At 39.6% G+C, this 23,363-nt stretch overlaps 1 protein-coding gene across 1 annotated transcript in view; it reads right to left on the reverse strand.

Moving 5' to 3' along the window:
- Positions 1 to 215: 215 nt before the first annotated feature.
- Positions 216 to 23,363, reverse strand: part of LOC102291713 (glutamate receptor ionotropic, kainate 2) — a gene marked incomplete in the record, with an annotated part of 276,324 nt that continues 253,176 nt past the window's right edge. The window contains 3 exon segments of the mRNA XM_014329329.2: positions 216 to 783; positions 8,578 to 8,696; positions 21,946 to 22,169. Coding sequence (XP_014184815.2) covers positions 452 to 783; positions 8,578 to 8,696; positions 21,946 to 22,169 — 675 coding nt within the window.

A 23,363-nucleotide genomic window follows, 5' to 3' on the forward strand; every position in this document is an offset into this window, starting at 1 on the left:
AAGGCTTAGTTTTCTGTGTAAGTCTTCTAACATGTGCATCATTTTTTTTATATTAACTCAAGAGATAATCTTTTCCTAAATCTTACCCAGTAGTTTTGAGGTTTAAATTGGGAGGGGGGGGCTGTAACTCAGAAGGTAGAGCAGGTCCTCAACAAATAAGAAGGTTGGTGGTTTGATTCCTGGCTGCTCCATCTGCATGCCAAATATCCTTGGACAAGATAATAGCTCCAAGTTGCTCTCCAATGCATCCACTGGAGTACGAGTGTGTGAATGTTAGAGACAAAGCACTTTTACACAAAGATAAAGTTTGTATTTATGGGTGAATTAGGCATGTTGTAAACAGTGCTTTGAGTGCTCTGGGAGAAGAAAAGCGTAGAAATCCAGAAAAGTGCTATATGAGAATCAGTCCATGTAAACGTACGTTATTTCTTTACTTCTTGTATAATTAAGTTTAGGACCCCAGCAACACGTCAGATGTGTTTGTACTACTACCAACACAACATTTTCCCCACATGTAATCTTTCATGAGAAAACTCTGGATGGATAATGTGAAAGTGTAACTAACCTTGAAGAAGGTCATCGATGCGCCGTCTTCTACAACTCCATATTCTATCTTTGTCTGCTTGGCCAGATCATCAGCAGAGTCGATAGGCGACTCCATCCTCTCCACAGTTAGGAAGGCTGCTAAGTTTGCCGTGTAGGAGGAGATAATGATGAGTGTGAAAAACCACCAGATTCCTCCTACAATTCTGGTGGAGAGGGCTTTCGGCATGAGCTCAGATCCTGAATGGAAGGAGCAGAGGAGCAGGTGAGGCTGAATACAAGATTAGGTTTGTGAGTGGGCAACACCCAGACTGGGCCAGGTCTCTGCATCTGCTGCCTGGATCACACACTCAGACACAAACACAAAGATTGGACAGAGTGGGCAGCCACATGGTTGAATATTTCCCTTATGTGTTCTCTTTAACTTTGGAACTAACCTAGTTAAAACAATCAAATTAATAAATTCTTAATTGCAGTAGTAGTAGTAATTAATGCCTTAGACAAACCAAAAGTCTTTACTCATGCTACCCATCTCTGACAGAGCATTGCTATAACAGGATTTCATAAAATTGGATTGGACCACAAGATGTGTCAAAAAGGTGAATATTCCAAATGTTCCAAAACAGTACAAATAATGAATAATAAAATGTTATTTTGGCTCTTAAATGTCAACAATTTACTGATTCCTTATTTTTTTAAGCTATTTAAAAACATTCTGAATACATTCTGTCTTATATACTGACATTATGGAGGTGCAGAGGATAACACTGTTAACTCATAGAAGACCTGAAGGTGGTGGCTGGAGAAAGGGAGAAGCAGCATTTCCCGAGTGAAAGGTGATGATAGGCCAACGATGGATTCATACGATACGATAAGTCTCATGTTATCACATGGTTGCAACATCTCCCTCTGTATCGTCTTGATGCATGCTCAATCATCCAGGTAAGTAAATCCACAGAAGTTGATTCTGGTCATCTGGACGTAGTGTTGTCATCGGGAGAAACGTTTCATCCCACTGAAAACACTACATCCAGATGAACAGAATCAGCTTTTGGGGATCTCCCTCTGTATAATCTGTAAATCTCTGAACTTTTGTACTGATATGTCATTAAAAAAATACATGCATACAATTGTACACCTGTCTTTTTGACCTGGCTGCAGTGGCAGTGGCACAACACACAAAGGTTACAAAAATACAATGTGCATGAAGTGACAACAAAAAGGTGGAAAACAGTAGCAAATGCAACGTCATTTTTGGCTCACGCTGCCGTGTAAAAGGGCTGTGCAGTGAACATAAAAATGGCTGCTGCTCCCATGACATGCACAGTGCTACAAAATGGATAGATGCAACACTGTGGTGCAATATTCTAACAAAAGGTTCAAGAAGGTTCTTGATAAGGTACAAAGACTTGTGCCCTGTGAAGAGTGCAATGGCAGTACCGTAAACGAATAAAGGTAAAAAAGGTCCAAAAAGGTATTTTGATTTCAGAGTGTGCATGTAACAGAGATTTACAGACACTGAATGCTCTCTTAATTCATCGACCTTTCAGATTTGCAACTAATTACCAAAGTGAAATTACATGTCAGCTTTTCCAAAAGATAAACTCTGCATAAAAACTATGCCTTCAGGCAACTGCTGTTGTGATTTGGTGCAATATAAATAAAAGTGAATTGAATAAAAATCTCAGTAGATTTATTGTGATTCCACTGATTGTGGCCATTTCTACAAAGTATAGCTGATGCTTAGCTTAGCTGCTGTAAAGTTTGCACTGACTCGGCCCTAATACGTTTCTGGTTTATTTTCTTTCTTCTTCTTCTCCTAAGCCACTTTTGACAGTATAACACACTTTATGCACCACTTAAAGTAATTCTCCAAAAGCTGATTCTGTTCATCTGGATGTAGCGCTTTCTGGGAGAAACGTTTCGTCACTGATCCAGGTGACGTCTTCAGTCTCAGCTGACTGCAGGTCTCAATCTTATAAACAGTACATCTGCATAATGACTGAAACCAGCCCACTGAAGGAACAATGGGCTGGGAGGTCAGTTCCTTAATCTTAATTATGCAAATTCTCATGACTATTGATCAACAGCCACTGATCAATGACCACTGATCAATGGCCATGAGTACCATTCGCAGAGAGTTGGGGAATGGCTGCAATCACAGCATTGTAAGATGGTGACAGATGTACCCTTAGGCCCCTTCTCGATTCAGAGATGGTCTTTCCCTTTTCACGTAAATGGCCTCCTTGACTCCGCCCTCAAACCGGCCATCTTACAATGCTGTGATTGCAGCCATTCCCCAACTTTCTGTGAATGGTACTCATGGCCATTGATCAGTGGTTGTTGATCAATGTTCATGAGAATTTGCATAATTAAGATTAAGGAACTGACCTCCCAGCCCATTGTTCCTTCAGTGGGCTGGTTCCAGTCATTATGCAAATGTACTGTTTATAAGATTGGGGAAAATTGCAGTCAGCTGAGACTGAAGAAGTCACCTGGATGAGAGACAAAACGTTTCTCCCACAAAACACTACGTCCAGATGAACAGAATCAACTTTTGGAGATTTACTTTCCTGGATGATTGAGCATGCATCAAGACACTTAAAGTAATGACACTTAAAGGTCTTTTTTTCATTAAGTATTATCCAGAATGTATGCAGAGGATGAATGTATATGTGGGGGTAGAGTGGGAGTGAGGGAGGTTTGTTGCCCATATGAGGAAGGTGGGTCTGAGTTAGAGCAGGACTATTTTATTTAAATGGCTTAAGCAAATCTGGTATTTTTCACATTCACTCAGAGAGAAAGCTCTTAGAGTCAGAGAGATAGAAATTTAAGAACTCTGTGTGCCACTCCCTCTGTGAGATCCTCGATCCTAATACTAACTTCTCATCAAGCTGTCTTTCTTTCTCATAGTCCCTGAGTGAGCTGTCTAGTAGGGAGGGAGTATGCAGTGAAAGACATGGCAGCCAGCTGCAGCTTAAACCTGGTTTTATGGATTTTGCAATGGAGTGTGCACAAGGTGGTTCATGCCTACCAACGTTCTTTCATAGTCCAGTGCCTTCACAACTAATGACATTGCATGGAAACATACATTCTCTCAAAATATGTAGTGGTATGATGTAACACAAAGCTAGAAAAAGTATTTGGACATAAGGAGAAAGACAGGATTGTATTGGTTAAATGCTTAATTATCACATCCGATCGTGGCTCAAGAGTTGGCAGTTCATCTTGTAATCGGAAGGTTGACTGTTCGAGCCCCAGCTCTGACAGTCTCGGTCGTTGTGTCCTTCGGCAAGACGCTTCACCCGTTGCCTACTGGTGGTGGTCAGAGGGCCCGGTGGCCTCGCCTCTGTCAGTGCGCCCCAGGGCAGCTGTGGCTACAGTGTAGGTGCCATCACCAGTGTGTGAATGTGTGTGTGAATGGGTGGATGACTGAATGTAATGTAAAGCGCTTTGGGGTCCTTAGGGACTGAGTAAAGCGCTATACAAATACAGGCCATTTACCATTTTACATTATCAGGAGTGTTTTTTTTAAAAATCTTTAACGAGAGTGTTAGTTGGACACTTTCATTTGCACTCACTGGTTTGGTAGAATTTAAAACCACTACTGTCTGTAACGTGCAGGAAATATGTTAATACACATTTTTATGGAGTTAATAAATAATGTGATAAATCCTCCCTATCTATTAGAAGGAGCGACAATAGCGGGAATACAAGAAATATAAAACAAATATGTTCTGAATAAAGAAATGTAATTCCTGCGAAAATACAGTAATTGTAAAATGTTCCTAAAATATTGTTATATTGGCATTAAATCTTTAGTTGAAGTTTAAAATGGTATGAAAAGTGATTTGTGATTTGAAAGCAGTATATTATTAGGTATATTCAACCATGGCAATAAAGTCGCCCAGTATGGCCAACAGCCACCCATTTTGTCCATTTTTAAAACCACAACTCAACATGAATGAGAACAAACACACATTCATCAGTGCTGGTAACAATACAATGTTTGTTCTGTGTGGGACCCATGACCAGCAATCAGATGCAGGTATTACCAGGTTTGGACTTTTTATACTTTTGCACCAGAACAGAAAACAGTGAGCGACCTTCAGAGAGGCGAGCGCAGACCAAACAGAGCCTGGTTGGGGCTGACTGTCATGTACCCAAGGTAACGTCATGACCAAACAGCACGTCCCACAGTTTTCTGGGGGGTTAGGCAAGCCGCCCGGCAGGGGAGCCTCTCCACAGTGCAGACCAGCATACTGTTATGTAGCTACTGTGTGTTTGTTGAGACTAGTCCCACAGTCTTCTGGCTGCACATCTTCTCAACATGATGTCTCTCCATCATCTATTCTGCTGACCTTTTTATGAACACTAAACTACAATTCAAGCTACAATGCATGACATTTACTGAACTCTTTTTCAGATGCTACAAACGTATGCTGAATGCTTATCAGATATTTTCCTTTGCTTTGTTGGGGTAAAGATATGAAAAAATCTATAATTTTATTTACTTATTCAAAGTAACTGGAATACTTATGGATCTGTGTTACAAGCTAATCTGGAGATATTAGTAAGCATGGTCTATAAGTAAGTCAGAGCATCCCACTAGCTAAGAGAAACATATGCTATATAAATGCCAAGCCATTACATTCTGGAGTGACTGAGTAATGCAGAGTTTTGCATTGTCCATGTTCTGAGACCTGTATAGGTCATCTGAAAAGTATTCACAGTGCTTCACCTGATCCATATTAGTTTCATGTTAAATTTTCCAAAGTTGATTAAATTAATTATTCACCTCAGAATTCTAATCACAAAACTCCTTGATGACAAAGTGAAACGAAGTTTTCTTGAAAACAAAAATGTAACATGTATAAAACTTTTCACACCTTTTGCGTGACACTGAACATTGGGCTCAGCTGCATTCTGTTTCCAGTGATCATCTGTCGGATGTTTCTACAACTATGTACGTCAGAGCACAAAGTGAGCCATGAAGTCCAATTAACTGCCTGTAGACCTCTCAGACACGGTTACGTAGAGGCACAGATCTAGGGAAGCGTATAGAACGATTACTGCAGCATGACTGTCCCAATGAGCAGAGTGGCCTCCATTATCTGTAAATGGAATAAGTTCCTAGAGCTGTCCATCTGGACAATCTGAGTGATTAAGGTGACCAAGAATGTGATGGTCACTGTGACAGAGCTCCAGCGCTGCTCTGTGGAAAGATGAGGACCTTCCAGAAGGACAAACATTTCTGCAGCTCTACACAAATCACACCTGTATGCCAGAGCTGCCAAGCCTCAGTAAAATAGTTTTCTCAACTTTTTATAATTTCACAAGAGTTATACGCAACCATTTTTTCACTTTGTGATTAGGGGTGTAAAAAATAATTCTGAGGTGAAAATGAGTGTAATCCATTAGTTTAGATTAGTTAGAGGAATAAAGCTGCAACAGGTGTGTAACAAGTAAATGTTGTGACTACTTTCTGGCCCCTCGAGCTGACCGATGTTGTGATTTGGCGCTGGATAAAAAAAATGCACTGTAATTTTCCTGGTAGAGCTGTTCAGTTTTCATCATGTGAGCTAAAGTACTTCGATGGGTATTGTGATTTATATTATTCTCTCTATTTTAGTTCACCCTGCTGAAGTTTCACTGGGAAGGCCTTGAAAAAGTCTGATGGAGCCTGTTGCAGCACAATAACGACTTCCTAGTGTGTTGGTTGTGCAGATAAATGCTCTCTCTATACTGTGTGTTATATAATCAAGAAAAAGTTCAAAATGATTACTGTTACTATAGTCAGAAGTTTCATTCTTTTAGTTCTGTGAGTACAACAACCGAACTTGGCCACTATCATCTGTGGTGTTTTTGGAGCCAGACGTGAACTGCTACTTAATGGTATAGCACTCTGAGCCACTCCGCTACTGGATTCACTTTTCTGACGCAGTAGCTACATCTAACTTTTATATACAGTCCAGTGTGGAAGCGTGGAACCACCTGCACAGCTAGATGCCATTAAAGGCAAGCTTTCTTATTTTCCTTCTTGTCATTTGCATAAACTGATCCTTTAACACAATCTGGGATCTTGCAGCTACCTCCCTGTGTGCTCCATTCCAGTGTTTTGTTGCAAGTCATACATACAGTATATACCATGCTTTCAAGGCTTTGCACGCAAATGTTTATGATATGACATACAGCATATCTCTTATTGTGTTATTAAATATATAAGATATTGGTCGCAAAAAAAAAGTGTATACCAAGTTGGTAGCACTTTCTATTACAGCTCAGTAATAATGCAGTAATAGTAGAGTAACAATGGGAAACAAGAGCGTAACAATGTAGTATTTTCCAAGTTATTAGTATGCAACTACTGAAGTAATAACCACTTAATATCCAAGTAATATCACTTTTGCAACAGTGGTTACAGCTGAGTACTGTTACACTTAAATATATGTAATTGGATAACAAATCTGGGGTTAATAATGTGGAACTACAGCTAATAAAGTGATAATAGCAATAATGCAGGCCATGGCGGAGTTTGGAGTCTGACTGTTTGAGGCTGTGGACAGGTGTCTTTTATACAGATGATGAGTTCAAACAGGTGCCATTCATACAGGTAACGAGTGGGGGACAGAAAAGCTTCTTACAGAAGACGTTACAGGTCTGTGAGAGCCAGAGATTTTCCTTGTTTGAGGTGACCAAATACTTATTTTCCACCCTGATTTACGAATAAATTCTTTACAAATCCTACCATGTGGATTCATGGATTTTTTTTTCACATTCTGTCTCTCACAGTTGAAGTGTACCTCTGGTGCAAATTACTGACCTCTGTCATCATTTTAAGTGGGGGAACTTGCACAATCGGTGGCTGACTAAATACTTTTTTGCCCCACTGTATTTCATCACATGCTGTCAACTTACACCACAAACAAAGCAGCTAACAGCAGGTTAGTAGCTAACGTTAGCTTACCAGATAATATTTAGAGTAGCTCTAAAAACTAAGATTGCATAAAAGTAAGATCGTCATGAAATAAGTTCACCGTTATTATTGCAAATATGCATAGAGAACTAGATGTATGTGGTTAGTTATACTTTAAATAATTTGAAAGTATATATATATATATATATATATATATATATATATATATATATATATATATATATATATATATATATATATATATATATATATATATATGTATAACACTCCAGTTTTCATCGGTTAAGGTGAGGGGGTTGGAGGTGTGGTGTACTCAGAATATTTACCACCAGTAAATTTTGTAGTGGTTTATTTCTGATTATAAACATAATGGTGCACTGTTTCAATAGGACACTCTGTATCTGTGAAATTGTTGCTCAAAGAACTGCCAGAAACACTTGTTTTAACATTGTTGTTCTTTTAAAACTTAAACTTTAAGTTTGTTTTAAAAGTTTTTTTACCTGCTTATTAATATGCTATTAAATAGAAACAAGCCGTTTCTGTTTCCTACTTATTACACAAAAACTACCACAGGTAACTGAATTGTAATAACTTAGAAATTGCCACAGTATTGCGCTCTTGTTTCCCCGTTGTTACTCTACTGTTACCACGTTATTACTGAGCTGTGATAGAAAGTGCTATCATAAAGTGTTTCTATTTCCATTTCTGTTAATTTTCTCAATCTAAGGGTGCTGATTAGTTGAGAAGATTTGGCAGAAGGAAAAAAACAAACACAGAAAAAGTTTACATTCTCACAGAAAGTCATACATCTGATCCATCTCACATGTTTTGGGTGGGGATACCTACCTGTTGTGATGGCTGCTAATAGGTCAGGAATGTGAGGAGGGAGAAGGAAAGCATGCAGGAGCACCACTGTCATATGCTAATCACATTGCTCAAAGTCTTCTCAAACCATCCTGCTGGACTACACGTAAAGCATCTAGCTACATGCACAGAGGCCCCCATGCATGGTCATGGGCCTGGTCAAAGAGCAAGGTTGACCCCCAGCAAAAAAGTGGGACTTGTGCTAGAAAAAGGGGGGAGGCAGAGGCGTCTACCTTGCTGCATGAGAGCTCCAACTCCGAACCAGAAACTATTAAGCAGGGTGAAATTGTTTTCCACTACATCCGAGTCAGGGTTGCAAGGGTGGGGGTTATACCACTCGTAGGGACTAAACCTGTGACAATTAACAGAGAACATACACACACACACATATTTTTACTGCAGCTGCATAAAAACACAAGAGTATACACTGAAAGAGACCAAGAATGGTCTTCCTACCTGGGGAGACAAAGGAAAGAACACAAAGGTTAGTTAATGTTCAGAGACACTTCCCAAATCAATAAGCATTGCTATGCCAGCATGCTTGAGATCATGTTGCTGTTAATTTGATTCCTTAATGAAAAGCTCAGTTATCAAGATGCAGCCTCAAAATTCTCATCTGAATTCCCTTTGTGTGTTTTTCAATTTTATTACCATAGAATGGTTGGGGAGTGGGTTTGAGCAGCACTGATAATCCAAAGTGCCTCGTCATGTGGATGTGCTCATATCAAAGGCAGTTCCCGCTGTAATTTAATCGATGGGTTCTGAAAATAACTCCATCGCCAGCCGAGAAAAGAACTAATAATCCTTATAATCTTGAAGGAGCATTAATATTCAGCAGATCAAATGGTTCATTCCCATCATGCCCACGCCAGCCCTGGTGATCCCTCTCATTCAAAGCACTCTTCAAGCAAAGACAGTTCTCGTTTATTCATGTTAAATAAAAGTGACATTAGATTAGTAAAGGTTGATTGGTCTACGGTTAAGCGTCCTGACCTGATTTGGTTTGTGTTGAAGTAAAAGGGGGAACCAGCCCTCTATCTCGACTCAGCCCGACACACAGTCATTTGAACAATTAAATGGAAAAGCATAATGTAGGATTTGTTCGGTGCAAGACGTTTTACTTTTCAAAAAACTCTGGAGTGGATGTTACTGATTCTAATGACATCTAATAATGATCAATAAAGTAGATAAAACTTCTGCAGTGTGTCACGGTTGTAATCCATTATCCTCTGGGGTAAATAGAAGACTGTTATGAAGATGTGTTGCTTTATTGATAAAATGACAGCATTTTATCAGCATTAGTTAATAATGCAGAGTTATTAACAGCATTGGTGGAGGTGTGACTCTGAGTGTGAATTGTTGTCTGTCTCTATGTGTTAGTCCAGGGTGCACCCTGCCTCTCGTCCTGTGGTAGCTGGGATAGGCTTCACCCTGCAACCATGACAAGGATACGCTGACGAGACTGGCTGGATGACAGCATTGTAACCGTACACTGACACTGACCAATCTCTGTTGCTATTATATTATGGTTAGTGGCAGTATTCCTTTTCAATCCTATAACAGTTAGAAGGGATATTGTGTATTGGATTTCATATGTGTGTTGTGTATGGATCTGTGAATGTGCCCCTGATTTTTGGTTTAAAACAATCCTCGGCATTAAAGCAGCTGTTCAGCTTATGATCCCCAGATTTGCCGGCTTGTAAAATTTCAATTCAAATTGAGTTCAGCTGAACTGCAACCTTGGAGAATGCAACAATGTGACCCAATCCCTTGTGCCTGTTTCTCAGTGAATTTGTTCCAGTCATGTTGCAAACAGCCAGGTACAGTTCACTATGAGCATGGTTAAGCAAAGTTGTCATTATCATTATGTGAATGACATGTTAGGCTGCTGCTACATAGCTTAACTTGTCCCTCACTATAGAGACAGTTTGCTGTCACTTCGATCTGATTATATTTTCCTAACATTATCTCAGGTCATCTATTCTTTGAGCAAGGGTAGCACAGAAGCATGAAGCAAAACAGGAGAGCTCATCAGTGGCACAGAAACAATGTTCTGCTTTCTGTAATCATCAGGCTCTTTCTGCAAAAAAATGCCAATGATAATGTATGATCATACTAATGTCAGGTGTTACTGAGAGTTCATCATTTATGTAAGTCGCCATGAAAATGAAAAGTATTTATGTGGGTTAAAAGTATTTGACCCATCATGTAACTCTCTTGTTATTGCCCTACAATCCTTAGTTTCAGTCTGACTGTTGTGTCTGTGTCATGAGGGATTTTTCCATGTGCTCTGGATTTGTCCACAGAGACACAAGCTAAGGTATTACTCATTCTAAATTGGCCGACAGCAAAGAAAAACTCTCGATACAGTGCTATGGAAAAATATGTGCCTCCTTTTCACACTTCCATGTTTCGGATCATTACAGAAATTTTAACATTAGCCAAAAATAATAAGAGTAAATACGAAATACACGTTTTAATAAATCATTTCATTTACTAAGAGAAAAAAAGCTATTCAAGTCTACCTGGCTCCATGTGATAAACGAATTGCCTCATAAATCTTGTAATTGGTTGTGCCTCCCTTGCCAGCAAGAACTGCAATCAAGCATTTGCGATAACTGGCAATGAGTCGTTCCCATCATTGCAGTCATTGTCCTGCTGCATAACTCAAGTGAGCTTGATTTTAAGGTCATTAATAATAGGCAAATTATGGCTAGTCATCCAGGTCCCTTCACATCTAACCTTCAGTATCATGTTCAGTTTAATGTTAGCTTCATGGCAGATGTAACATGATTCAACCCCTCCAAAAAGTTCCACTTTTGTCCTGTTTGTCCCAGAATATTTCTTCTAACAATTCTGAGAATCATTGAGATGTTTTGTTGCAAATCTGAGCCTTTGTCTTTTGCCTTGGAAATCACAGAAAATATACTTTAGAAACTAAACTCGCTAAATGTGTGTGTGTGTGTGTGTGTGTGTGTGTGTGTGTGTGTGTGTGTGTGTGTGTGTGTGCGTCCTTTACAATTTCCAAGATCCATCCTGTGGGTCAGATCGGAGTCTTAGCCCTTGCATTAGAGCACAGGTGTCGAACTCCAGGCCTCGAGGGCCGGTATCCTGCAGGTTTTAGATGTGTCCTTGATCCAACACAGCTGATCTAAATGGCTAAATCACCTCCTCAACATGTCTTGAAGTTCTCCAGAGGCCTGGGAATGAACTAATCATCTGATTCAGATGTGATGACCCAGGGTGAGATCTAAAACCTGCAGGACACCGGCCCTCGGGGCCTGGAGTTCGACACCCCTGCCTTAGAGGGTACTTCACCACAAAAGGAACAATTATATACTAAGTGAGTCATCTGTATTTTGGGTTTCTAATTATTTTGTTAGTTTAACATTCTGTGCTGTTTGTTGGTTCACCTCACTTTATTTCATTTTCACAAATCAGGAATGAATCAGATACGAACACTTACAAAAGAAGGCTCGACTGCAAACCAGAATACTGAATGCTGTTGGTTACATGGTGGATGTTAAGAGTTTAAGACTGGTAAAATTCACTTTTCTTATTAGTCACTTTAATTTAAATCTAATATCCATATAGGACTGTGGGATGCTGAGGAGTGACTTTAATATGAGCACATATTACCATAAATGTTATCATGAAAAGACTAAAGTCAATTATGCTTTGATATGACAGGCAGAAATATTGTACTTTTGAAAATACAGACAAGAATTAGAAGTCAAATCATGAGTCATAGTTACAGAGTTTAGATGAGAGACATACTGCAAAATACGGACAGATTATGGACGCATGATTTTATGTCTCTGTTTGTAATTGTTCTGCGGAAACATTTTGGTCAGGATGCTGAGGATGTGGCAACTTTGTTCTCCAAAATGTAACAAATGGCTAACAGATGGGATTTGGAAGAGATGTACTATATGTTTTATCACCTGCACCAGAAGCAGTGGAAAGGCTTTTTCTGTCATTAAGACAAACATACAGGGGATAACGTACCGTTACACTGACACATGTAACAGGAGGAAACAGGGCAGGTGTCAGAACAACACAGTCATAGTTCAGCTGTGCATTCATGTAAATTAAGCCTACAGCTGGAAAAGAAAGCTGCTCTGCTTCTACCACTGTAATTTCAGTCCTATTACTGTCTGTTTGGCAGTGTAGCACTCATACTTCAGCCACTGGACCAACAGTGATACACAGAATAAAACACAAGCATACAACATTAAATATGTAATGTGCAGTGATGGGAATAACAGCGTTACAAGTAACGGCGTTACTTTTTTCAGTAACCAGTAATCTAACTAATTACTATTCCTATCGTTACAATGCCATTACTGTTACTAACAAGAAAATGCGGTCGCGTTACTATTGTTTCAACAAACAGATGGTTGAAGCTGTGTTCAGTTTACCGCATCGTATATCAGCTGCAGGAAGTAGCTGTAAGTAATCTGGGCGCTACAGCTTTAAGCAGCTGCGCTCCCGCGGACAGACGAACACTTTTTGGCACAACACCTGGAGCTAAGGGGGGAAAACAATGGCATGAGTGCTGCTGTTTGACTGAGGAAGAATAAAGTAGTCGTGGTAAGCCAATCACATGACCACTTGAAGACAAAGCAACAAGGTGACAGTTTATAAACTGTGTTGATGGGCCAGTAAAACCAGAGTCATGATAAACAATTTATACGGCATTTTTTCCTAAATAGTTTCGTCACGTTTACTGTCTGAGGACAGCGCAGCGAGACCTCTCTGCTTATGAGCAAAAAATAAAAAAATAAATATATATATATATTTAAAAACAGCTGCTTTTCTGGTGGAAAAATGCACCACATCAACCAATCAAAAATGATGATATGGCAACATGACATTTGGTTGTTTAGGAAGAGGGGGAAGAGAGAGAGAGAGAGAGAGAAGAGAGAGAGAGTTTTGAGATGTGAGAGATTTGTGATGTTTAGCGTGTTTGGAGTGTGTAGTTAGTGTGTGTCTTGTGTAGTTAGTGTGTTCTTGTGTAGTTAGTGTGTTCTTGTGTAGTTAGTGTTGTGTCTTGTGTAGTTAGTGTGTGTCTTGTGTAGTTAGTGTGTTGTCTTGTGTAGTTAGTGTGTCTTGTGTAGTTAGTGTGCTGTCTTGTGTAGTTAGTGTGCTGTCTTGTGTAGTTAGTGTGCTGTCTTGTGTAGTTAATGTGCTGTCTTGTGTAGTTAGTGTGTTGTCTTGTGTAGTTAGTGTGTTCTTGTGTAGTTAGTGTGCTGTCTTGTGTAGTTAGTGTGCTGTCTTGTGTAGTTAGTGTGCTGTCTTGTGTAGTTAGTGTGCTGTCTTGTGTAGTTAATGTGCTGTCTTGTGTAGTTAGTGTGCTGTCTTGTGTAGTTAGTGGTGTCTTGTGTAGTTAGTGTGTTGTCTTGTGTAGTTAGTGTTGTCTTGTGTAGTTAGTGTGTGTCTTGTGTAGTTAGTGTGTTGTCTTGTGTAGTTAGTGTGCTGTCTTGTGTAGTTAGTGTGCTGTCTTGTGTAGTTAGTGTTGTCTTGTGTAGTTAGTGTGCTGTCTTGTGTAGTTAGTGTGCTGTCTTGTGTAGTTAGTGTGCTGTCTTGTGTAGTTAATGTGGTGTCTTGTGTAGTTAGTGTGCTGTCTTGTGTAGTTAGTGTTGTCTTGTGTAGTTAGTGTGTTGTCTTGTGTAGTTAATGTGTGTCTTGTGTAGTTAATGTGTTGTCTTGTGTAGTTAGTGTGTTGTCTTGTGTAGTTAATGTGTTGTCTTGTGTAGTTATTGTGTTGTCTTGTGTAGTTATTGTGTTGTCTTGTGTAGTTAGTGTGGTGTCTTGTGTAGTTAGTGTGCTGTCTTGTGTAGTTAGTGTGCTGTCTTGTGTAGTTAGTGTGTTGTCTTGTGTAGTTAGTGTGTGTCTTGTGTAGTTAGTGTGTGTCTTGTGTAGTTAGTGTGTTGTCTTGTGTAGTTAGTGTGTTGTCTTGTGTAGTTAGTGTGTTGTCTTGTGTAGTTAGTGTGTTGTCTTGTGTAGTTAGTGTGCTGTCTTGTGTAGTTAGTGTGTTGTCTTGTGTAGTTAGTGTGCTGTCTTGTGTAGTTAGTGTGTTGTCTTGTGTAGTTAGTGTGCTGTCTTGTGTAGTTAATGTGCTGTCTTGTGTAGTTAGTGTGCTGTCTTGTGTAGTTAATGTGTTGTCTTGTGTAGTTAGTGTGCTGTCTTGTGTAGTTAATGTGCTGTCTTGTGTAGTTAGTGTGCTGTCTTGTGTAGTTAATGTGCTGTCTTGTGTAGTTAGTGTGTTGTCTTGTGTAGTTAGTGTGCTGTCTTGTGTAGTTAGTGTGCTGTCTTGTGTAGTTAGTGTGGTGTCTTGTGTAGTTAGTGTGCTGTCTTGTGTAGTTAATGTGTGTCTTGTGTAGTTAGTGTGATGTCTTGTGTAGTTAGTGTGTGTCTTGTGTAGTTAGTGTGCTGTCTTGTGTAGTTAGTGTGTTGTCTTGTGTAGTTAGTGTGCTGTCTTGTGTAGTTAGTGTGCTGTCTTGTGTAGTTAGTGTGCTGTCTTGTGTAGTTAATGTGTTGTCTTGTGTAGTTAGTGTGTTGTCTTGTGTAGTTAGTGTGTGTGTCTTGTGTAGTTAGTGTGCTGTCTTGTGTAGTTAGTGTGCTGTCTTGTGTAGTTAGTGTGCTGTCTTGTGTAGTTAGTGTGCTGTCTTGTGTAGTTAGTGTGCTGTCTTGTGTAGTTAGTGTGCTGTCTTGTGTAGTTAGTGTGTTGTCTTGTGTAGTTAGTGTGTTGTCTTGTGTAGTTAGTGTGCTGTCTTGTGTAGTTAGTGTGCTGTCTTGTGTAGTTAGTGTGCTGTCTTGTGTAGTTAGTGTGTTGTCTTGTGTAGTTAGTGTGCTGTCTTGTGTAGTTAGTGTGCTGTCTTGTGTAGTTAGTGTGTTGTCTTGTGTAGTTAGTGTGCTGTCTTGTGTAGTTAGTGTGCTGTCTTGTGTAGTTAATGTGCTGTCTTGTGTAGTTAATGTGTGTCTTGTGTAGTTAGTGTTTTGTCTTGTGTAGTTAGTGTGTTTGTCTTGTGTAGTTAGTGCTGTCTTGTGTAGTTAGTGTGTTCTTGTGTAGTTAGTGTGCTGTCTTGTGTAGTTAATGTGCTGTCTTGTGTAGTTAATGTGCTGTCTTGTGTAGTTAGTGTGCTGTCTTGTGTAGTTAGTGTGCTGTCTTGTGTAGTTAATGTGTTGTCTTGTGTAGTTAGTGTGCTGTCTTGTGTAGTTAGTGTGCTGTCTTGTGTAGTTAGTGTCTTGTGTAGTTAATGTGTGTCTTGTGTAGTTAGTGTTGTCTTGTGTAGTTAATGTGTTGTCTTGTGTAGTTAGTGTGCTGTCTTGTGTAGTTAGTGTGCTGTCTTGTGTAGTTAGTGTGCTGTCTTGTGTAGTTAGTGTCTTGTGTAGTTAATGTGTTGTCTTGTGTAGTTAGTGTGCTGTCTTGTGTAGTTAATGTGTTGTCTTGTGTAGTTAGTGTGCTGTCTTGTGTAGTTAGTGTGCTGTCTTGTGTAGTTAATGTGTTGTCTTGTGTAGTTAGTGTTGTCTTGTGTAGTTAGTGTGCTGTCTTGTGTAGTTAATGTGCTGTCTTGTGTAGTTAGTGTGTGTCTTGTGTAGTTAGTGTGTTGTCTTGTGTAGTTAGTGTGCTGTCTTGTGTAGTTAGTGTGCTGTCTTGTGTAGTTAGTGTCTAGTGTTGTGGATAGTTCTGTGTTGTGTGTCAGAACAATGAGGCGGCTGCTGAATGAAAGGAGGAGCAGTGACACACCTGCTGCTGTCAGACCTGCAGGTATCAGGCTGTGATGTTTCCTTTATAGTGGACAGAAATATTTGCAGTGGCACAAATAATTTGTGGCATCTTATTGAAGAACAGCTGATTGTTCTGTAAACAGTTTGAAATGGTTATAAAAAAGGGTAAAAGGTAAATGGCTGCAAATAACTTTGTTGTTTGCAAAACTTGTGCATATGATTTTAAAATTGACAATTTATATTTGCATTTAAAGTTATGAAATATGATTCATTAAACATGTTTGTGGTTGTTACAGTAAAAAATATAACTTTTTCTACTCTGATTTTATGTTTTTTGTCTGATTTTAGATCAGTTGTGTTAATACAGTATGTCAAAATGAAAACATGACTGTAAATTCAGACACGTGAGGTTGTGCTGAAAAGAATGATACCAAACAAGGCAAAGTAACTAGTGAAGGTGAAATGTAGAGGAAACATCAGAAGTAGTTAAAAATGGCCGATTATACCCTGGACCCCAGAGGGTTAAACTTTTTTTAAGTAACGCAATAGTTACTTTTCAAGTAATTAATTACTTTTAGAATCTTGTAACTCAGTTACTAACTCAGTTACTTTTTTGAAGAAGTAACTAGTAACTATAATTAATTACTTTTTCAAAGTAACTTGCCCAACACTGGTAAGGCTAGGCCTCTTATTCTTCACTCACTCAACACAAACACACACACACACACACACACACAGACACACACACACACCAACACACACACAGCACACACACAACACACTCACACACACACACACACACACACACACACACACACACACACACAACTTGCTTTTTATATCTGAGTGAGGACATCCAGTTGACATGATGCTTTGCCTAGCTGCTTACCCTAACCATCAACATGAACCCTTAGTCTAAACTAATTATAACCTGACACTAAACCCAGATTTTGAGCCTCAGAGATGAAACTCCCAAACTTGTGGGGCCTGGAAGGAACTGTTGGTCCCCACAAGTATAAGTAACAGTCGGATCTTTGGTTTGATGTATAAGTGTGCACAAATACACACACAAATATATATTTGCAATGAAGCTCAGCTGTGGGTCTTGTTAGGATGCCTGGGTCGTTGACCCAGGGTTTTTGAGTTTATTATATTATTTATACTTTCTAGTTTTTGGTTTCTTTGAGTTCTGTCTTATGGTTTATGTCTCTGTCTTCTTTAGTTGCTCTGTCTCCCCTATCACCTGCATCCCCTTGTCTAGTTCGCGTCTATGTGTATCCTAAGTTCCTCTATCCCCGTGTTCAGTCAGTGTTTGTCTGCCCTGGTCCCACGTCTCTGTTCCCTCTGTAGCGCCTGCATGTGAGTCTGTGTCATGTGTTTCCTGTTTTACTTTGAAGGCCTCTGTCTTATCTCAGTGTGTTCAGGTTACGCTTCTTTGGTCTCGTCAGTTCTGATTTGCCCCAGCTGTGTTTTCCTCCTGTTATTCATTCCCTGATTGCTCCTTCTGTGTATTTAAGCCCTGTGTTTCTCTGTGTCCATGTCGCGATCTACCATTTACCTTGCTGTGTGTTCTGTCATTCCTCCAGTTTAAGTTTATTTTGAGTTTTTCCAGTTATGTTATATTTTGAGTATCACATTAAAGCCATTTTGAGTTCACGACTGTCTCCGGAGTCTGCACCTTGGGTCCTATTCCTGTCTGCACACAGCCACACCTAACAGGTCTTGCTTGTAATATTTTGCCTGTTAAGACCCTGTGTTTTACAGTGTTGACTGAAATGAGTGTCATCTCATCATTTAACAGATAAATGTCCACGAGCACCAGTCGATTTACATTTTCAATCAAAGTCCACAACTAACGCAGAGAGTTGAATGAGCTACACAAAGGTGACATGTACATTTCTGTTTGTTTCAGTTTTTTTATAGTACCAAATATAACTTTTATAGTACCAATTAAAACATCAGTAAGGGCAATATTATGGATTTAATTCCAATAAGTTTTTCCCTTTTCACTATTCCCTATTTGAATGAGTCTGTGAGCTACTTAGATCAACTGGATCTTTTTGGAAAGACACGTCTTGTCAAATCGTGTGGTAAGAATCTAAAGTAAATGACATTTACCTCATTTGTATGGTTACCCCCGTAGGAACTGAGTCAATAACAGCTTCCAGCACAAAACTCTGGCAAATCAAATGTGAAAAACTAACCACTGAAAGGGGTGCAGCCAAAAAGTATCCTTACCTCATTTGAATTGATGTAAAGACACAAATCACATTAAGAAATAATCTAAAACAAATAAAGGAAGCAAAACTCATGTAAATGACTATATACAACAGAAAGCAGAAAGTGGGTGAGAAGACATTCAAAATATTCGCCAATCAACCACAACATTAAAACTACATGTATTGGGGATGCCATGAACTCAGGCACACCCCACAGTTGAACCCAACTAGGACGCTGGCAGATCAGCTGATCTCAGTGCCAGCCCTCTCTGGTTGCTCAGCTGACACAGTGTAGGTCCAACCCAGCTTCTCTTATTGTGCTGTATCTGACTAATGATATATCATATCTGTTGCTGTTTATGACCTCTCTGCTCTTTTCTTTACTGGGGTAGTGCATAAGGAAGGATGCAGCAGAGATGCACAGGGATGTAGAGTTTTGCTTGGCAGCTTATCCAGCATAACCTGGCCATGCTTCCCCCACGGGGTGTCTGTAGCCATTGTGTGTTATATTAGCTGGGTAAGGTTAGTTTTGTCAAGAGAAATGAATTTGTTTATTTATTCATTTTTGAATAAATGGATGGTGAACTTTAATTTACCTTTCACCAATTATGCTGTTGTGGCTGATCGATTACAATAAAAGAACTAACATAATAATTAATAGTGTTCAATAAACACATATTTTTTTTAAATCACATAATTGGGACACATTCCCAAAATTTTCTGTTCACTCTACATATTATTTCTTGTCAATTTCCCATTTCACAAAGTTTTGTAAGACTCGAACGTCCTACAGTCTACAGCCAAACCATGCAGCTGTAGCCCAGCATGCAGTTGTGTACACAGGAGAAAAGACGGAATAAAGTGAGGGGGACATTTATACACTTACCAAGCACATGCTTACTGTAATAATAAATAAAGAGAGGTGCATATTCTGAGCCAACTTAGATGACAGTTGCTGCTTTATATTCTCTTGTGTGATCATAACGCCAGTAACATTGGAAAACACGTTTATTAACGGTAAAACTGTTGGGTCCTGGAACAAGGTGCAAGAAGGCTGGTGTGTCTCCCAAAAGTTTTACAGTTAACACAAACTTCCCTTTCTCTTTTTACTTCACCGGGCTCCAAATAGCAACCATGAGGACAATCAACCAGATCAAACTGGTGAACCTTCAAAGAGCACTGGCCAACTTCAGTCTTTGAAAGAATCTGTTTAGACAAATACACACTACATTTACATGTAAAGACACTGATGTGTATTTAGATAGAAATGTGTTAGTAGTCTCTTTAAACATTTCCCATGACTATTTCATGTTGGCTTGAAATAAAATATCTCCCTCTGCTGGTACTACAGCTTACTGCAACCTAAGCATGCGTGTCCTTTTCATGCATAAGAGAGGCTGACGACTGCATGGTGCACCAGCATGTCTAATACACGCTTTGCCATGATATCGGGTTGGAACACAAATTTAATATATCATGACCAATCTTTCTTTAAATTTGAGCTACTGTCAGTTTATGTCATGCAAAAATAGAAGAATTTAAGTAATACATTACAAGGATTTGAAAACGATATGTCTGTGATCCCACTGTGTGTATTATTGTATTAAGTAGTCCTAAATTATCTAAATTACCTGCTGCATAAGTATCATATGTCGCTTGTATCTCAGACATTATTACTTACTTACGTGTGTGTCTAAATTACAGCTACTAAATCAGGTAGAGCTGCACAGCATTGTTAAAGATAAACTTCCTTTAAAACACAAGTCGAAAAAATCAATTTTTAAGACATTCATCGAGTAGAGCACTAAGGAGAAGAGACCAAAGGACTGCAGCCTGCACTGGGTCCACATCAGGCTTTCACAGTACAGAACTGTATTTTATTTTAATTTTCAAGTGTTCAGTTATAAAAGATTATTTTACAAAAGAAATCCACAAATTAACAAATTATTCTGTATCATAAATGTGATTTCAGGATTTGTAACAATCCAAAAAGTTCTAAAACTGTTTGATAGTTCAGCAAGTTCAATAACAACACTGGAGGCCAACTTCAAGCCAGCTGCACAAGTCACCATCAAGGTCGTATTTTGGAGATGCTCTGTCCCCACAGCTGTTCGGCATAGGCCTGAACCCCCGAAGTGAGATAATTTAGAAGAGTGGCTACGGATACCGACTACGGAATGGAACAATCTGAATATCATTTGGAGAAATGTAGTCGGATGGTAACTAAGAGAAGGAAAGTAGTCAGAACCGAGGGAATTGCACTACCAGAAGGTAACATTGCAGATATCAAGGACAGCTTCAAGTAACTAGGAATCCTACAGGCAAATGAGTTCCATGAAGAGGCTGCTAGGAAAGCCTGAGGAATCAGCTGAATGGGAAGAACAACATCTGGGCTATCAACCCCTACAGGCTGCCAGCTATCTGATATTCTCCTGGGATAATAAGATGGACAAAAGAGGAGATAGAAGTCACTGACACTAAGACAAGGAAGCTCCTTACCATGCACAGGGGGTTTCACCCCAAATTCAGCACCTCGGGACTGTACCCTAAGTGGAAAGAAGAAGGCCGAAACAAAGATCATCCATGAGCACAGAACAAGCACAAGATCAAGAAAGGCTTGGGTCTACCAAGTGTTGCACCAGGCAAGAGGCTGTGCAGAGATGCCCCTGATACAATCCAGCACATCTGTGGTGATACATGCAGCTGCACCGAGTGAGAGCACCATCAGGAAAAAGGAGTACAAGAAACTCCAGAAGTACCAAGGTCTGAGAAAAGAGCATCAGCAGATGTGGAGGGTGAAGGCAAAAGTGATTGGAGCAGTTGGTTCATTGACCCCCAAGCTGAGTGAGTGGCTCCAGCAGCTCCTCTGGATCTCAGGAACAACACCTAGGATCTCTGTCTGGTTAGAAAAGATTAAACTAGTTCTTGCTTTTTACATATTCAGCGATGGAGCAGAGGCAGCAGAGAAACTACAGATGAGCTTGTCATCAGATTCGACTGAAACTGTTATGGGTTGTAACTGGAAAATATGAGACAAAACTAGCTAAGAAATTGTCACATTTGAAGCAAGGTGAAGGAATTAAGAGAAAAGCAAATACTACATGATCTGCGAGACACTGGGGAGAGTGAGGGAAAGGTGGGAGAGGGCAGCAGCCTTCACATCTAGCTCGACACATCACACATATGCACATATATGAATGCACAATCTCTTTGCCACCCTCTCAGACACATGCACACAGGCTGATCAACGTACAGCTTTCCTTTCTGAAGTGGTTCTGTGTGTGTTTGAAACTTATGTACTAGCATCAGTGTGAGCAGATCCAGGCCACTTATAGACTAGCAGCCACATTAAATGACAGTGTGAGGGGAAACATTTTGTTACAAATGTCTAACAGTGGTACCCGTGTACCAGCATCGATATGATCCTTGCTGGTTAAACTGTATTAAACACGTTACACAGCAATGATGTCAAGTCCAAACTTTGACCACTGATTAGTGTGAGCACTCCTTCTAAGTGACTGCATGCTCTCGATTCTGTAATTACAGAAATGATCTCGTTAGTGGGACAAGACTGAGCAGTTGTAGCTAACTGTGTGTGTGACTGTGTGTGAAGCTACAATCATTTGAATCACTTTAGTAACATGTTACCTGGCTATGACAAACAGCACACAACTGACACCCAAGTAAGCCAGCAGAATATACATCCAGATATCAGGCGAGAGGGGGTTGAGGAAGGAGAAGACCCCAGGGTTGGTCCCGTTGGGCTTGCGGTACAATATACTTATACCCAGCGTCATGAAGGGCTTGGAGAAGTCGATAACCTTCTCGCGCACATATGTGATGGTGAGCGGAGCCACTGCAAGATCAGCTTTCTGTCAATAGGAAACATAAAAGGAAAGAGGAATAGGCTATAAGTTATGGGTACAGGAGGAACGTAGAGGCAATCAAATTAAGCAAACAGGGTCTTTACACACTACAGAGTCTGTCTTGAGGCACTTAGCTAGAAATTTAAAACCCTCTTTATCTTTCCACCCATCAAGAACACCTCCATAATTAAATTCACTTTTTGCTTTCTGGAAACTAAATCAAAACATTCAGTTATTTCCTCTGTCTGCTTCCTCCTGTGTCAGTGTAGACAAAATAAAGACGCTGCGGATGTGAGGACACTTGGTTAAGATGCTGCAACATGTTAGCTTATAAAAATATCATTATTAATTTATTTTTTAAATCAAAATATTAATGCTTGTTTCCAAAGTTTACATATATTACATTGTTTGGAAACCATTCTTAGACAGCAAATGTGCTACAGAAATAGGAAAATCACACCACTACATCTTAGGTGAAAGCTATGTCGGTGTTGACAGTTCATAAATCTCAGGCTGCATTGTGACTCTAAATTCTAAACATCCACAGCAAGGTCAAGTAGCTCATTCCTCAAAGATATATCCTTTTTGTATTATGAAGGTTGCCACTTAAGGATAAATAGACTGAGCTCACTGCTGATAGATAGAAGTCTATGATAACATGCATCTGTGAATCCAATCACACTATTAAAAAACAACAACAAACAAAATCAAACAAAACAGCAAAACCGGAGGCTCTGTTATGTTCTAGAGAATATTTTGGTCCCATGGTTTCTGTGTACCTGAAGTTTCTCTGCAAATCAATGAAAAACTGCTCACTATTAAACATTAGTGAGATATCAGTAAATACTGAAATAATCACGTATTAAGTGAAAAATGAACAAAAGATCCTCTCGAGGGGAAACTTTAAGACGACAAGGAATGGTTTTACAATTGGAGGATGCTGATATTGTTTCCCTCGTCGTCTTTTCTGTGCTTTTGACTCGGCTGGCTGACTCAAATGAGGTAACCTCCACTTTCTGTGCATTTTGGTGGGTTCTTTCACATTTTGAGGGAAGCCAACTGAGTTTAATAACAGATGAAGTGACATGTTGATGCTCTCATTTTCAGCATCTACATGGATGTTCAAATGACACAATAATTATTTTGTAATAATTATTGAGCCGAGCGCTACATCAGATAAATTCTGAAAAATCTGAATCT

This window comes from Haplochromis burtoni, unplaced genomic scaffold (genome assembly GCF_018398535.1).
Source record: "Haplochromis burtoni strain Fernald_Lab_line unplaced genomic scaffold, NCSU_Asbu1 Contig_529, whole genome shotgun sequence".
Lineage (NCBI taxonomy): Eukaryota > Metazoa > Chordata > Actinopteri > Cichliformes > Cichlidae > Haplochromis > Haplochromis burtoni.